At 43.8% G+C, this 16,542-nt stretch overlaps 1 protein-coding gene across 15 annotated transcripts in view; it reads left to right on the plus strand.

Moving 5' to 3' along the window:
• The first annotated feature begins 12,876 nt into the window (after positions 1 to 12,876).
• Positions 12,877 to 16,542, plus strand: part of MYCBP2 (MYC binding protein 2) — a 184,352-nt gene continuing 180,686 nt past the window's right edge. For 12 of the 15 annotated variants that reach the window (XM_071549773.1, XM_071549741.1, XM_071549724.1 and 9 more), the window contains exon 1: positions 12,877 to 13,629. In XM_071549773.1, coding sequence (XP_071405874.1) covers positions 13,352 to 13,629 — 278 coding nt within the window. In that variant the 5' untranslated portion in view covers positions 12,877 to 13,351. The remainder of the gene's footprint in view (positions 13,630 to 16,542) is intronic. The other 3 variants (XM_071549705.1, XM_071549717.1, XM_071549753.1) reach the window with 1 other exon arrangement.

Raw genomic sequence — 16,542 nt, forward strand, 5'->3', positions numbered from 1 at the left:
AAGCTTTCATGTGCTATTTATCTGTTTCAAGGTTTCATTAACTTGCAGACACAGCTAAGGGCAATTAATTCCACAATAAAAACAAGCAGGATTAATTGCTTTGTGGAGATACTTGTGTCTTTTCATTTACTATGGAAAGAGCTTATCTAAGTGTAGGCAACACAGCTAATACACAGGTGGCTAAAATGAGAAAATCCTGGCTGGAGGATATTGATTATTAACTGCTAGTGACAGACAGATATGTACTTAAAATTTAAACCAGATTAGTCTGAGGTGACTAACCTTTAGATGAATAAAATTAGATTTAAAAAGTTTTCCCTTTTAATGACTACTCTAGAGAAGGGGTTGTAGGTCCTCATCCCTCTTATTTCAAGTGTGACTGTTGTGAGCAGAATTGACACTGTCATTAAAATGTAACTAACTAAATCTATATTATACTTTGTTGCTCTAAAATAATTATTTCAATAACTGTTTTGAGTGGAATGAGGTTTTAAGAATGTTGTCAGGTTATCCTAAATTCAACAGTTACATATGGTGCTTCCAGCCTATTTCTGAGCACTATGTTGCAAGCAGTCCTAGTCTCACATCATCTGTGAGTGGCTCTGGAAGAAAGGAGTGGGGATAGTACACCTGTACATGACTACTTATTTTGTATGTTGCTTCAACTGGATTCTATCTATATGGATTTATACAGACATAACATTCGCAAAACTGATGATTCATTTCTGGGTAAAGCCGTGCTGAATATAGAATCATAGAATCATAGAATCGATTGGGTTGGAAAAGACCTCCAAGATCATCGAGCCCAACCCTTGGTCCAACTCTAGTTCATTTACTAGATCATGGCACCCAGCGCCACGTCCAATCTGCATTTAAAGATCTCTAGGGATGGTGAATCCACCACCTCTCCGGGCAGCCCATTCCAATGCCTGATTACTCTCTCTGTAAAAAAATTTTTTCTGATATCCAACTTAAATTTCCCCTGGCAGAGCTTAAGCCCGTGCCCCCTTGTTCTATTGCTGAGTGCCTGGGAGAAGACACCAGCCCCCACCTGGCTAGAACTTCCCTTCAGGTAGTTCTAGACAGTGATGAGGTCACCTCTGAGCCTCCTCTTCTCCAGGCTAAACAACCCCAGCTCCCTCAGCCTCTCCCCACAGGACTTGTGCTCCAGTCCCTTCACCAGCCTTGTTGCTCTTCTCTGGACCCGCTCCAGTACCTCAATATCCTTTCTGAACTGAGGGGCCCAGAACTGAACACAGTACTCAAGGTGTGGCCTCACCAATGCAGAGTACAGGGGAAGGATCACTTCCCTGGTCCTGCTAGCCATGCTATTTTTGATACAGGACAGGATCCCATTGGCCTTCTTGGCCACGTGGGCACACTGTTGACTCATGTTGAGCTTCCTGTCAATTAGTACTCCAAGGTCCCTTTCTGCCTGGCTGCTCTCTAGCCACTCTGTGCCCAGCCTGTAGCGCTGCAGGGGGTTGTTGTGGCCAAAGTGCAGGACCCGGCACTTGGCCTTGTTGTACTTCATGCCATTGGAATCAGCCCGTCTCTCAAGTCTATCCAGATCCCTCTGCAGAGCCCTCCTGCCTTCCAGCAGGTCGACACTCCCTCCCAACTTTGTGTCATCAGCAAATTTGCTGATGATGGACTCAATCCCCACATCTAAATCATCAATAAAGATGTTAAACAGGACTGGACCCAATACAGACCCCTGGGGAACACCACTAGTGACCGGCCGCCAGCTGGATGCAGCTCCGTTCACCAGCACTCTCTGGGCCCGACCCTCCAGCCAGCTCTTAATCCAGGAGAGGCTACACTTGTCCAGGCCATGGGCTACCAGCTTTTTCAGGAGTATATTATGGGAGACAGTATCAAAGGCCTTGCTGAAGTCCAGATAGACCACATCCACAGCCTTCCCCTCATCCACCAGGTGGGTCACCTGATCGTAGAAAGAGATCAGGTTGGTCAGACAGGACCTGCCCCTCCTAAACCCATGCTGGCTGGGTCTAATCCCTTGTCCACCCTGAAGGTGCTGTGTGATTGCACTCAGGATGAACTGCTCCATAACCCTGCCAGGCACAGAGGTCAGGCTGACAGGCCTGTAGTTGCCAGGGTCCTGCTTGCAGCCCTTTTTGTGGATTGGGGTGACATTCGCCAACCTCCAATCATCTGGGACCTCCCCAGAGAGCCAGGACTTACATTCTTGTATTTCTGTTGCTTGAATGGTTTTTTAGTTAGTAAATATGCTACATCAGTTTTAAAAAAAGGAGAGTGTTCAAAATTAAACAAATTGGCTAAAAATTCACTTGTTTTATAGCTACTCAGTAGACAATCGCAAAAAAAAAGTTTAATATATAAATTCATCCTACTTTTTGCTCTGTAGACTATAAAAATGTAGGGTGTATAAACAGATACAGATGTAATTCAAACAGATAAATCTCTACTTAAAATGCATGGTTGCTCCTTCACCTGAAGTCTCATGGTTTCTACAACACAGAATACTAGCCTGGCATTAAATTCATATAACAGGAAAGAGATTTGGTGAACACTGTTTTCCACAGAATATGTAGACAACATCATCTTTGATTCCTAATTGCACTGTTGCAATAAGCATTATATGTAGTTTACACAGTTACTATTTTAAAAGTTGCTATTTTAAAAACTTTATATTTTGTGACCAGAGCTTATAGATGCCCATATCTTCATGAAATATATAAAATATATACATGAATAATGGTTTTATATATCAACATATACACAATATTATAAGAACCTGCACCTATTTGCTGACCTTTGGGGCATGGACAGTGGATAGGGTCAGATATAATCCTTGTTCCAGCTAAGCACCTTTGTATTGCAACTTGAAGAATGTTTCTATCCAAATCTTTTCATGGCAATCTAGACTTAAGTAGGAGTACTTTTACTAAATGCAATGGCAGCAGAAATAGGTGTAACTCAACAGCATGTTGCAGAAAGACAGAATCACTTGCACTCCTTCTCACTTCCCCATTCTGTAACCAAGGATTACTTTAAGTGTTTTTTGAGATACCACTATGCTTAGATGTTACCAACTCTAGAAAATTAGTCTGCCTCACTTTGAGAAAGAGTAGTACACAGCTGGGAATCCAGTAAAATATATGATTCCCAGCTTAAGGCAGTCCCATCCTAAAGGCAGTGCAAGCTCAGAGAGAACGATGTTATTGGGAGTGAGAAAATGAAAGGAAGGTTAGCAGGGTGCTTTTAGTCTGCTGGGCAAAGTGAATAAAACTTTCTGTTTCACTGCAGTAGTTGTACAGAGCTGGAAGCTATAACAACTGCATTACTTTTGTGCTCTGTTTTGGTTTTACACACACACACGCACACACACAAATAGGTGTAACAGAGGCAATAACTATTTTTCTTAATAGTGATATTAGAAAGCATATTCTACTTGTAGAAACTAAGTAACTTGATAGTAAAAATTAAAACATTAAGTAGCTTTTTGGGTGGGTTTTTGTGGGTTTTCTATTTTTTTTAAGCATTAATTTTTCAGTTGTTCTATAGTGTAAGAATGAAATAGGAATCTGGTCAATTGCAATAGCATTCTTTGTGGTAGAATTAAATTCTATTAATAAGGATAAAGCACATTTACTGATACATCTCAAGAAGTATTTGTTTATCAGCTGGTTAACAATCTATTCATTTTATGTTCTACATGGTGTTGATGTCTGAGTTGGAATATTGTGTAGTACTAACCTGGAAACCTATACCTGTGTTTCTGTCAAAGAGAGAATGAAGATTTACTTAATGAGACCTATTTTTGTGTAAGAGCATAACTAATGATATTTCATCTTTTGCTGTCTGGCACTGCAGTCCTTTCTGTTATCTAAGGAGTGACATTAAAATAATTACAGAGTAATTATAGCTGTCATTCTGTTTGTACTTGTGATAACAGCACAAATTTAGTGTTCTTGTCTTCTTGTTTTAAGAGATCTCCAAGTACCAGGACAGTTCAAGGGAAAAATTAAAAAAAAATAGTCTTTGATTCTTGAGTCAGGGGTTTTAGACATCCTGATGTGGCTCATCTCTATGATTGGTTAGTTCCAAAAAGACCTTATGCCTGTAGATTTTCCTAACATCTGTCTAAAGTGTTAATGGAATGAAAAGGGCCTAGGTGCTTCAAGGTGAGGCAAATACTCCAAGAAAATAACTTTATGTAAAGGTGTCAGTGGCATCTGAGTACTAAGTAAGAAATGTTGATGGATGCAGACATTTTTTGAGTGTACATATATGTCATGGTTTAATCCTGGCCAGTAACTAAGTACTACACAGCCATTCACTTCCACACCCTGTCCTGCCCTGCTGAGGAAAAGAATCAGGAAAAAACAGTAAAACTCATGGGTTGAGATAAGGACAGTTTAATAATTGAAACAATTCAAAACATCACAATTATTATTATGATAGTAACTACACAATAATAATAGTAATGAAAAGGAGAGAGAGAGGAATAAATCCCAAGAGAAACAAGTGTTCAGTGATACAATGGCCAATGCCCAGAAACAAGTGTTCAGTGATACAATGGCCAATGCCCAGCCCATCTTTGATTGGTGGCTCCTGGCCAGCTCCCCCAGTTCATATACTGAGCTTGATGTTCTACAGGATGGAATATCCCTTTGGACCATTCAGAGTAGCTGAGCTGACCATGCTCACTTCCAGCTTCTCATGTACCTGCTCACTGGCAAAACATGATGCACCGAAAAGTACTTGACTTTGGGTAAGCACTGCTCAGCAACAACTCAAACATCACTTTGTTATCAACATGATTCTCATATTGAATTCAAAACACAGCACTGCACCAGGTAGCAAGAAGAAAAGTAACTCTATCCCAGATGAAACCAGAATAGTATATTACTGTACTTTGGTGTGGCTTACTGTTTCTTGTTTGTCATAGCTCTCTTTACTATCATTTATTCCTTGGGATTTTTATCCATCTGCAGGAATTTTAGATTTTCCTTTCATGTATCACCCCTCTCATTAAGTTTCTTGAATTTTCTATCTTTAGGTGTTCCTCCCTCTAAAACAGAAGCAATTTTAAAAAGATCAAAATTGAGGACAATGTAGTAGACTGTAACTGGTGTTAGGGTACTTTCTGAAGAAGTTTTACTTAGTTGTCAGACATACAAACTAGGATAAATCTTTCCAAATACTGATTATGTTAACCTCCCTGCTCTCATAATTATTCCTTATCTTAAAACTCTTCCAACTCTGACATGTATACATGCTATAAACACTTCATGGATCTTGCACCTGTAGATGTCAAATTATACCTAACCACTAAAAAATAAGAACTGAGATTTCAGTCTCCAGAAATTAGGCCTCAATATAAATCATGCAAAAGCTTTAAGAAAAAGCAAGCAGAAGAAGTTAAAACATACAATAACATACAATTTGGATTAATTTATAGCAGATTGTGATACGAGGTAAATGCTTCAAACAAAGCCTTCAAAACTGTTGTAGGCACAGCCTCTGATGCTTTCAAATACAGATGAGTAAAGCCACTTGTAGCACAATACAGTGAAGAAAAGAAGATAATTAAATGGACGCAAGCAGAATGGAATGGGAGCGGAAAGGAAGACAGTTGTGTGAGATCCATTCCCAGTCTTACCAGATTGGTCACAAGCCTTCAGAACAAAGAGCTGATTCCCAAAGTACTATAAGCCTGTAACTAAACTGTATGACAAACTGCCCTACATCATAGCAGAACTAGTGAAATCCCTAACTTCGGATGCAGAGCCTGGTATGGGAAGCAGTAGAGATGTAGAATCTCCCACAAATAATGGCCAAGTATGCTTTGCACAAATGCTTTGAAAATCTAAAACCTTTAAAATATAAATAGAGTAATAAACTGTGTGTTGGGAGATTGCCTCTTGTTTTAACTGTTTACTATATAGCCATAGAAATACAGAGAATAATGCTTGTTCTCAGGACCAGTTGAAATGGAAAGTTCTTTTTGGCTGCCTTACTGATACATATTAGGGAGAAAATCACCTGTTAAGTAACTAATGTAGTAGTCCCTAGTAATTATGAGATTACAGGGGGAAAAAAATCCTACAGGGAATAATGTGGCTAATGCAGCAACAGGTATATGCACATACCTCAGAGTTCAGTAAATGCCATGTGATGATTCATGTGTAGAAAGTTTCTGGGTGTTTGAACTTACAGTTGAGCAAGTTTGTTGAGCTATTAAATTAACTGAACCCCCAGCACTCTGCATTTTATAAACAATACAAAGCCTGAAAGGGCTTAATTTAATTTACAGTTGTTAAAAAAAACAATTACTAAAAATATGTCCATGGATAACTATGAAAGGTTTTAAGCAGTTGCATCCTAGACTCTTTTTCCCCCCTGTGATCACAGCACCACCCCTTTAGTTTTCTAGCTAGACTTTCAAAGATTTCACTGACAATGCATTGTTCTAAATATATCCTTGGCATTCATTTCTGACTCTGGAATTTGAATTTAAAATTGACCTGTTTTATCCATTTGAGAAGTCTCAATAAAGTGATTTCAGTCTTGTGTGGAAATAAGGAAATGCAAAAGAATAGAAATATAATCTCATCCCATTTTTGGTTTTTGAATTCCCAAGATTGCGGATTAACATGTTTGTACTGCTAGGGTTTGTTTGTTTGTTTGTTTGTTTTTCACTGACAAGCCAATTTAGTTTCTAATAGAGTTCACATGTTCTTGTAAAGGATGCAGAATTTATAGTTTCTCAGGTACCTTGCATCATTTCTGGTAGAAGACTGGTCTTGAGGATCCCAGCGGATATTTCCACTCCTGTGTTTCTATGGTAAGACTTTTCAATGGGTTTACATTCTAGTCTTTGTTTCTTCATCCTATGTGACAATCCAGTAAACATTATTCCATGTTATATTGGAAAGGATTTGAAGTTTCTAAGTTTCAGTCCAGTTTCAACCCAAGGTCCAGATTCAAAGCTTTCTTTGAATCTGAGATTTGAATGTCAAGCCACCATGGATTTTCCTTTTAATCTGTATACTATTTTCAAAGCAATAATATCTTATAAAACATTGCTAGTATGAGGGGTTTTGTGCATTTTGAATAGCTTCCTTTTTTTGTGCTTTGAGTTTTTCCTGCTTCATTCACACACTTCAGTGCTGTTGGTTAAATTGTTCTGCACAAATTTTCTTGCTCTTCAGGGTGATTGCAGATTTTGCCCTGGTAATATTTCTTCAACTGTGTTTGTCTTCATGTAATGCATAGCTGGTTTAGACAATTTTATATATATATATATAAAAATTCTGAAATCCTATGTATGGGGGAATCTGGTGGAATACTGTTAAGTAATAATTGCTGCAATTTTGAAAGGAAAAAGTTACTCATTAATACCATCTTTACTTCAAGGTGTACTTATTTTTATTTAGTCCAGTGCCAGTCATATTATCGTAGCAGAACTAAGTTTTCTTTGTTGATCTCCCCACCTAAAAGAAGTCATTAGGTTAACTGAAGAGTTTATATATATGGTTCAGCATTAAGCTGTAAGCTTTTATGTTGCACAATTTTTTAATTTTTTTTGGTGCATACTAAATAAATTTTATAGAAAGCATTTAAATGAGAAGACAGCAGAGTTTGGCTAAAGTAGAATTAAAGCATAAGCATTAGCAGAATAAATAGTATAAAACCAAAAGTGGGTGAAGGGGTGCATAGAGGGACCTTTTGACTAGCAAACTCTTTGGTATTTGTGACAGATATTTCTGGAATAAAAAATAAAGTGATCTTTGTTTGTTCATTTGCTCTCCTTTAGCATGTCTCTACAATTTAGATTGGGAAAACTTGACTTAAAAAGAAAAAAAACATGACAAAGAAAATAAACTTGGAGAGTTGCATTTTTAAAATTATTTTTATTTTTTAAATATGTGAGCTTTGTTTTCCTTCATTTGTGCTGTATATTGTAACTAAACTTGGGTAAAATCAGTTAGTGCCACTATTTGACCTGGAAAACAATTGGAGAGGGAGGAAGAAGCACCTCCATTGTAGCATGGAAAAGAAGGTCTTGTTTCTAATATGAAGGCAGTATAGTCCCTGTCCTGTGCTTTCTATCATTAAAGAACTCTTAGTAGAAAAAGTCAGGACAGGAATTGTGCTGTAAAGTTTTGTGGACATGGTGTTTCTGTGTGTGTGCCCCCAAAATTAATAAAGTCTCAAATAAATGCTGACAACTTAAAAAATTATATATTTACATTACAGAGTAAAAATGCTGAAATAGATTTCAGATTTGCCAGAACTATGTGTTGAAAAATGGTCCTTTCAACAAAACATATGAAGTGCCTTACAACACATTTTGACAGTGACAGAAGCCTAAGGACCAAAAGAGTAGGTGGTTTGTTGGTTTATTTTTTTTTCCCCATAGCTACCGGTTTAATTCCTATTTGTGGAGAAAATGTGATGTTAAGAGCTAGTTGCTTCAGGAAACAAGGAACACTAGCCTCACTGATTGCTGTAAATTTCAAATTCTACTGCAGAAGTACTAAATTCTATAGTTTGTAACTCCCCAGCTTCAATTTCATATGTAAATTGTCTAGCTTATGCATTTTTAAGTAATCATACTCCAGATTCCCTGCTTGCTTGTGAAGAAATGACAGTGTTGTTTTGTATAATATTTTGATAGCTTAAAAAAACAAGGCCTGGATATATAATTGTCTTGGTTTGAGGGGAAAAACCAAAATGTTTACCCACAAGCGGGGGAGGGGGCCTTCTCCACAATAATCACGCCACTCTTTGTCAAATTTAAGAAAAAGAATTTTAATACAAGAAGAATAACTGTTCTTAACTGATATATATATATATCTATATGTAAACAGACTAGTGCAAACCGCTTCCCCAACACCACAAGAGAAAGGAAAAAAAAACAACAACAAAACCCAGCAGGTTTTCCTCCAGGAGGAAAGTTATACTTGGGCAGTGTCAATGTCACAGCCCGGCTGGCTGCGGAGTGAGTTTCCAGTTCCTCTCCAGCGAGACAGACGAGTGGTGAGCTCTCAGATGAACTCTGTCTCTTCCCCGTGTTCCTTGTCCAAGAAGCAGAAACACCAGCAGCCAGAAGCAGTCCGGGGCAGGCAGCAGCAGCGAGCTGGCTTCTCCCCAACGCCGCACACACCCCTAACTCCCAGCCGTGTGTAGCCCCCAAGAACAAAAGAGACAAACCTGCCCCCACCCAAGTGATCAGCAGTTAACTCCTTTTTTTGTTAACTACTGGCATGGGCAGTTAGTGGCAGGGGAGAGAATTTACATAATAATTCCAAACTACAACAATAATTGAGAAGTATAAGGGTTAGCTTATGAAATCATGGAACTTCCTACTTTACATTCTGTCATGCAGGATATAGGAATTACCTGGTTGAAAGTCTTGTTCTGCTGTGTTGAAACTCCCATTTGTACAATGAAGATTCACGTGAGCCGTGATACTGAACAAGTTCTGCTAAAACTTAACTTACAAAGGTGCCAAGTGAATGACGCAACTGCTGAAAGCTCCACCTTAAAGTAAATGGGAGAGGCTGATGGGCATAGCACTTCATTCTGTATCAGCAGGAAGATGTTTGCAAACAGGAAAAGAGATGAGGATTATCAGAAGTAAGATATATTCTGGTTGCAAAGCACAAAGTAGCTTTGCTCAGTTGACCGAGTTTGTTTTGAAGATATAATAAACACGTTTCAAATATATACTGCTGGACCTCTGCAGCTACAGAAAGCAAAGGGCTAATTGATGCAAACAGAGGCTCCAAAACTATACTAAAAAAACTGAACACAAAAACCCCCAAACCAATCCAAACCCCCCAAACATCTACAAAAACCCGTAACAGCAGCACACCCCCCCACCAAAAAAAAGACCCCAAACCAAACCAACAGACAACACCACCAGCCAAACAAGCAAAGAAATAGATTTGAACTGGTAATAATTTCATGGTGACTACAGGAGTATAGTTGATATCAGATCTAGAATAAGGTTGGTCCAGATGAAATGTGTACTGCTGAATGTTCTTACATGGCACAATACTGGTATTGTTGCTAAGAATCAGTGTCAGAATATGAAATATGAATACCACAGTCCTATTAAATAAATAAACACATAGAGGAAAAAGAAAATGTGGCTTCCTTGAAGAACCAGGCAAGAAAAGAAAATATGACTCTGAATAAAGACTAAACATCCATCTCTCACTTGGTGCCATTTATAGCCTCACAAGTTGGACATTAATTTGTATTTTGAGTGAAGAGAGCTTGGAGATGGATTACAAGAAGGTACAGTGTTATTCTGGCATGGCAAATCTTAGTTACATTGTCAAATTCTATTTTTCATCACAGACTGAAGCTTATGGATGGTGGACTCTGAATTGTAGGCACTTATCAAAATTCACTCAAAAGCAAACAATACTTGAGATGAAAAGAGATGCAGAGTAGCAGTTGCAGCTTGCAAAGAACACTGTGTGTGGCTCTGTACAACACAAGCCCAAACAAATTCTAGACTTTGCAGCAATATGCAAGAATTGCAATAAATTGCATCACTTCCATAAAAGTTTGTCAGCACTTAAACTTTCATGGCACTTGCATTAGGGTAGTACAGCAGCATTAGTACACAAGAATATTTTGAGATGAGACAGAAAATGTTACACCAGAAGACAGCCTTTTTGTCAGATAGTGTGTGTTTGGTGAAGGAAAAATTACTACTTGGATATAAAGGAACTGCCTTCAACAAAACTCAAAAATGAGTGAAAAGCTGGGGCGTTTGTGGTTGTGCTTTTTTTGTGTTTGGCTTTTTTTGTTTATTTTGGGGGTTATGTTTGTTTGTTTGTTTTTTGTTTTTCTGGTTATTGCCTGTAGGTATGATTTTAGGTTAATTCTTAAAAGAGGAGCTACAAAGACGTATCCCTCTGACTCACAGAGGGAATGCGATTTGGTGTTGGTTAGCACCATAAGACATGGCTCTTGTTTTCTCATGCTCCTTTTAATCACTGCTGGATTATTGGGGTTTTAATTTTTTTTCTACCCACTACAGCGTAAGAATTATAATTGAAAGCTTTTTATGTAGTTAGTGCTTTAAGTATTTTTTGGATGATCTCTAGTGCCTCTAGGAGCTTCAAAAGTAGCCTTTTCTTCAGTGGTGGCACTAATTTGTCTTTCTGTTACCTGGACAGCTACCTTGGTGAAAACCTGTATGAATTTACTGGTTTTAACATCTCTAGTTCTCTGTAAAAAAAAGTACTTGAAATGTACCTTGAAAGATTAAGCATCACTGGGTGATTCAAAAGCTTAAGAAAGAAGAGAGTTGCATAGTTCTCTTACATTTACTGTTATTTGCTTTCAGCCACGTGGCATAATCCTGGTTTTTGTCCCGGTTGTCCTGTGGAGGCCGAGAGACTTGATCCTGGTGGGTCCCATCCACCTCAGGTATTCTGTGATTATATCCTGTGATTCTACGTTTATGCAGAAACTGTTTGCAAAAATAGTTATTTGTAGTTAGAATCAGAGGAATTCCAGGTTTTATTTAGGCCTTTTTTTGGAGGGTAGAATTCAAAAGAAGAAAATACGACACCATGTACATTCTTTGGATGATAGTTTTCTGCTGATGGCAAGCCAAGCCACATTTGGCATGAAGATTTTTTAAATTGCTTTTTTATTATTTATTACATGTATTCTGTCCCGTACACTTGGTTTTCAGCTGTGGAGAGCAGTAGAAAGTGTGGCAAAACAGCAGGGCTACAATTTCAACAGATAAGAAGTAATAAGGAGACCTGAAGATAAGAAAGTGCCTAACAGCCATGCCTTCCTTATCCTCTAAAAGCACGTAAGTTGTCCTGGTGACAGCGAAGGCAAGTTACAGAAAACGCTGTCACCTAATGTGACAACTAGATTTAGTGAACTCTGCTTTGAGAGGATATTGCTCCCGGAAAAGATCTTGCCTAGGCAGCAATACATAGCACAGGAACAGGGTGTGGGGGATTGGTGCATCAGGACTCAGTGGCTGCAGTTGGTCACACCAGACTTCTCGCACCCAAGCTGTGCACTGATGCTTCAGTGTGGAGCCTTAGGGCAATGGAACGTGGCTGCAAAGGCTGTCCTTCCTAACACCAGGAGGTTCTGTGCCCTGTCCCAACACCTCAATAAAATATAATGGTCAGATACTCCCTACAACTCCCAGAAAGGAGGTTGTAGCGAGGTGGGGGTCAGACTCTTCTGCCAGGCAACTAGCAACAGGACACGAGGACATGGTACTAGGTTGTGCCAGGAGAGGTTTAGGTTGGACATTGGGAAGAAATTCTTCCCAGAAAGGGTGATTAGCTATTGGAATGGGCAGACACCACCTCCAGGGAGGTGGTAGAGTCACTGTCTCTGAAGCTGCTTAAGGAAAGACGATGTGGTAGTCGGTGCCATGGTCTCGTTGACACGGTGGTGTTTGGTCACAGGATGGACTCGATGACCTCAGAGGTCTTTTCCAACCCCATCGATACAGGGACACGCAGTCCAGCACGGCGGAGGAAAAGCTCCGTGTGAAGACTCGCCTACAGGGCCCGCAAAGCCCGACCCCACAAGCGTGTGACACGGGGGATGCCCGCCGGCCCCTGGGACCGGCCCGGCCCGGTGCCCCTGGCCCAGCGCAACAGGTGTTCCCTCCGGATTAGCGTAGATTTCCCCTGGGACGGGATTGTCCCGGTCCGATGCCCCCAGTCCAGCGCAGCACCTGCTCCCTCCGGATTATCCTAATTTCCCCTGGGACGGGACTGTCCCGGTCCGGTGCCCCCGGTCCTGCGCAGCACCTGCTCCCACCGGGCGCTCCCGGATTTCCCGGGGGGCGCGCGCGGCGGGGCGGGGCGGGGCGGCGCATGCGTGGTGTGCGGCGCTGGCCGCGGGCGGGAGGCGGTATCGGAGCGGCCGTGCGGGAGAGGGAGGCGGCAGCGCCGAGCACAAACTCCGGAGGGGAAGCGGCGCTGCCTGTCCCCGCCCCCCGCCCTCCACACACACACCCCGTAGCGGGAAGGGGGAAGCGAGCGGCCCGTTCCCCGCCCTCCCCGGTCCCGGCGGCGCACGGTCCTGCCCAGGGCTCGGCGGCAGCGGGCGCTACGCCAGGGGTGCAAGGCGAGCGGCGGCAGCCGGGCCTGGAGCCGCCGCTGGAGGCGGGGAAGAGCGGGGTGTTCCCGCAGCGCGGGTGGATGCGCAGCCTGGAGGGCGGCTCCTGCGGCGGCTGCTGCGGCCTCCCCATGGCCGGGCCCCGACGGTGAAGGCAGCGGGAGCCGCCTGTGTCCGCGCCGCGCCAGGAGGCGGCGCCGCCGCAAGCAGGGGGCGGGCGAGGAGGGGGATGAGCAGCGCCGCAGCCGCCGCCTCTGCGGGAGCCGCCGCCGCCTGCGCTGGGGCCGAGCGCGGGTTCTCCTCCTCCTCCGGCGGCGCCGCTCCGGCCATGGGGCCCATGGGGCCCGAGGAGGGCTCGGCCGGCGGGTTGGGAGCCCTGCCCGCGCCGCCGCTGGGCTGCCGGAGCCGCTACCAGCTGCTGCTCTCCGGGAAGGCCCTGGCCGACAGATACCGCAGGATTTACACGGCTGCACTCAGCGACAGGGAGCTGGGGAGCCACCCGGGCAGGTAAAGCGCGCCACGGCTCCTTCCTGGCCCAGACGCGCAGCTCCCGCGGCCGCCGCCACCCCTCCCACCGCCGGCTGGGAGCGGCCCGGTGCGCCCACCTTCCGTCCTCCTTCCCTCCCTCCCTCCCGGCAGCCGCCCTGCTCATCTTCCTCCCGCCCCCGTGGCGGCCAGCGCGGGTGCTGCTGCCGCTGCCGCTGCCATGTGGCCACCGCCGCGCCCCGGGGGACGGACGGAGGGGAAGGCACGGCCGGAGGGAAGGGGCGGTGATGTAACCCGGCGGCCGCCCAGGTGCCGCCCGGGCCCCGCCGCTCGGTTGGCCGGCCATACGGTGCAGATGGCGCTGCCTTCCCCTCCCGCGGGGGCCGTGACCTCCGTCCGGCCCAAGTGTGGAGCCCAGCTCCATCCCCCCGGGCGGATGGAGCGTGTGATGGAGCCTGTCCGTGCTGAGCCCCCGGGCGGACCTCTCTCCGGCCGGGCCTGTCGTGCCGCCAAAACGGGCGGTCTCTCCAGACAGGCTGCGCAGGACACCCGCGGATCCCGCTGCCAGGGTCGCCCGAGCGAGAGACCTCGGTGCTTCCCCATATGCTGGGCCTGCCTTTAGCTGCCCTGCCTTATTTTTCCCCCTCCTCTTTCGGTCATCCTCTCTGCCATGCCGTGTAGGCAGCCTCGGTATCTGGAGGGAGGCAGCACCTTCCCGGGGGAGCCGGGAGGTTGGAGGGTGCGGTGCTTGCCCCACCCGGTTCCCGAGCCCTCCCCCCGGTGGATGGAGCCCCTCGGGGCGCCCTTTCCCGGAGCTGCCGGCCGGCCCCGCGGCCGCTGCGGGGTGCCTGTTGCTCCTGCGGCCGCAGGTGCCGCGCTGGCCTGCCCCGCACCGGGGCGGAGAGGTGCGGGCGGTGGCCGTGCGGGACCGCAGCGACGGAGGGAGGGGCGGCCGCCCTGAACCCGCAGCCCCCACCCCGGCTCTGGCGGACCCTCCCGGCCGCGGAGTGCCGGGTCTGGCGGCGGCTCTGTGCGAGCGGCTCCCCGTTGCGCCCGGGCGCTGCCCATTGTTTCTCTGCGGAGATGATGAGGATGCGGTGACATGAAACTGGCATCTTCCTGTTCTCTCAGCCTCTGCTGGCCCTTGAGCTGTGATGTGCCTGGCTGGACCGTAGGGACAGCTTGGAGTCACCGCTTTTAGTTTGCAAAACACGAGGAGGTTAGTTTGAGTGGCTTCTTCTGGTCTTTTTTTTTTTTTCACCCTGACTTGACAGCAGGCCTAATTCCTCCTCCACCCTTCAAAAAAGGCTGTGTTTAGAAGTGGAATTGACATAAGAAACTGAGAGAATAACATAACTTTCCCAGTTTGCTTATGGCAGACGCTGGAGTCCTGGGCTGTTAACAATATTTGACATATATGACAGGGAAAGTATAGTTCTTTTTTCCCCCTCTGTAGGCCCGTGTGTGTTTTCTTACCCCATGTATTCCTCAGTCTGGTGCTCATGCTTTTTCTTGTAATCTTCTCTTCCTACTTTTGAGCTTTGTATAATTTAATCCCGGGACTCAAGTGCTAGGTGTAAGGATACTGCTAAATGCAAGGAAATAAGCTGTGCAGTCGTTCTACGGTGTTCAGGTACTCATCTGACTTTTGCCTTAAGGGTCCTGTATTTTTTTAAAGATATAGTTTTGAATTCATCGTGTGCTCCATGGTTTTCGATTTCACGATAATTCAACTGGTGTCTCTTATAGTTACAGTTGTAGAAAATGCTAACTTTATGTGGGCGTAAATGTTAATACTTCTCTTAATTGATGTTTTTGCGGTCAAAGCAAAGGAGGTAGACTCCTTATACTGAGCAGACAGGATATACTGAGCTATTGGCAAGGAAATGACAGATGTTTAATACTGGTGAATGCAGCTAATGTGCATTGTAGGACTTTTGAGAGGAGGAATACTTAATAATCATCTAGTTGTCTGCTATCACTTAGTACTCACCCGCAGTATCTAATTTGTCAGACTGATGGCAGCCAAGGTACTACTCAGGATCTTCACCCTTTCTCCATATTGGTGTCAAAATATTGCAATTTGAGAACTTCAGCCACCTGGTAGATTTAAACAGAAATGGTCAAAAATGGTTTTTTTACAAAAGCAGTGAAAATGCCAAACATTTTCTAAAGAGATGCTTTAAAGTTTTTTGTGGGTGCATCTAGTTGCTATGGTAGATAACAGTACTAGATACAGTAATTGGAGGTTAAGATAATAGAGTTTATGTCAGGAGTCTAATATTGATTTTTATATATATTGCAAATCTGAAGCCCCTTAATCTGTCAGTAAGAATGTTTGTGACTAGAAAAATATCTTGGAAGTAGAATAAAAAAAAACCTAAACAAATTTACTTATGAGCAGTAATAAAATTTTTCCTGTGCTCCAAGAAGACTAATTTGAAGCATGATAGTGCAACCTGTTTGCAATAGTTGATGTAGAGTTTTTTGCCTCAAGTCTGCTAAATTGTACTCTGCACTTCATGGGGCATGACCAGTGCCTGCCTCAGTGAGTATTTTTATTTCAAACCTGACTTTAATGTTAATGAAGCACTTGCAAGCAGTATGAAAATTCTTGTGTGTAGACAAGGAAATCAAACATTGTGGAGATTATCTGAAAGTCACAAGTAAGATTAGTATCACATTTGGAAGGTGTTTGTGCTGGCTGTCGTCTGAAAGGATGAATATCACGTGTTGAGTAGGATGCAGTAATTGGCTTTGAAACAGAACTAGCAGTGCTTTGCATTTCCTCATGTGATCCAGGCTGCGGTGTCATGAACACTGGGCTCCAAAGGAGACTGTGCTGTGGTGTGCTTGTTCCCCCTGCCACGTTGACATAATATTTATGTAGTCTCTCGCAGTAACAGATTAGAGACTCACTCTGGGTTAAAATTA

Source organism: Pithys albifrons, chromosome 1, assembly GCF_047495875.1.
Source record: "Pithys albifrons albifrons isolate INPA30051 chromosome 1, PitAlb_v1, whole genome shotgun sequence".
Lineage (NCBI taxonomy): Eukaryota > Metazoa > Chordata > Aves > Passeriformes > Thamnophilidae > Pithys > Pithys albifrons.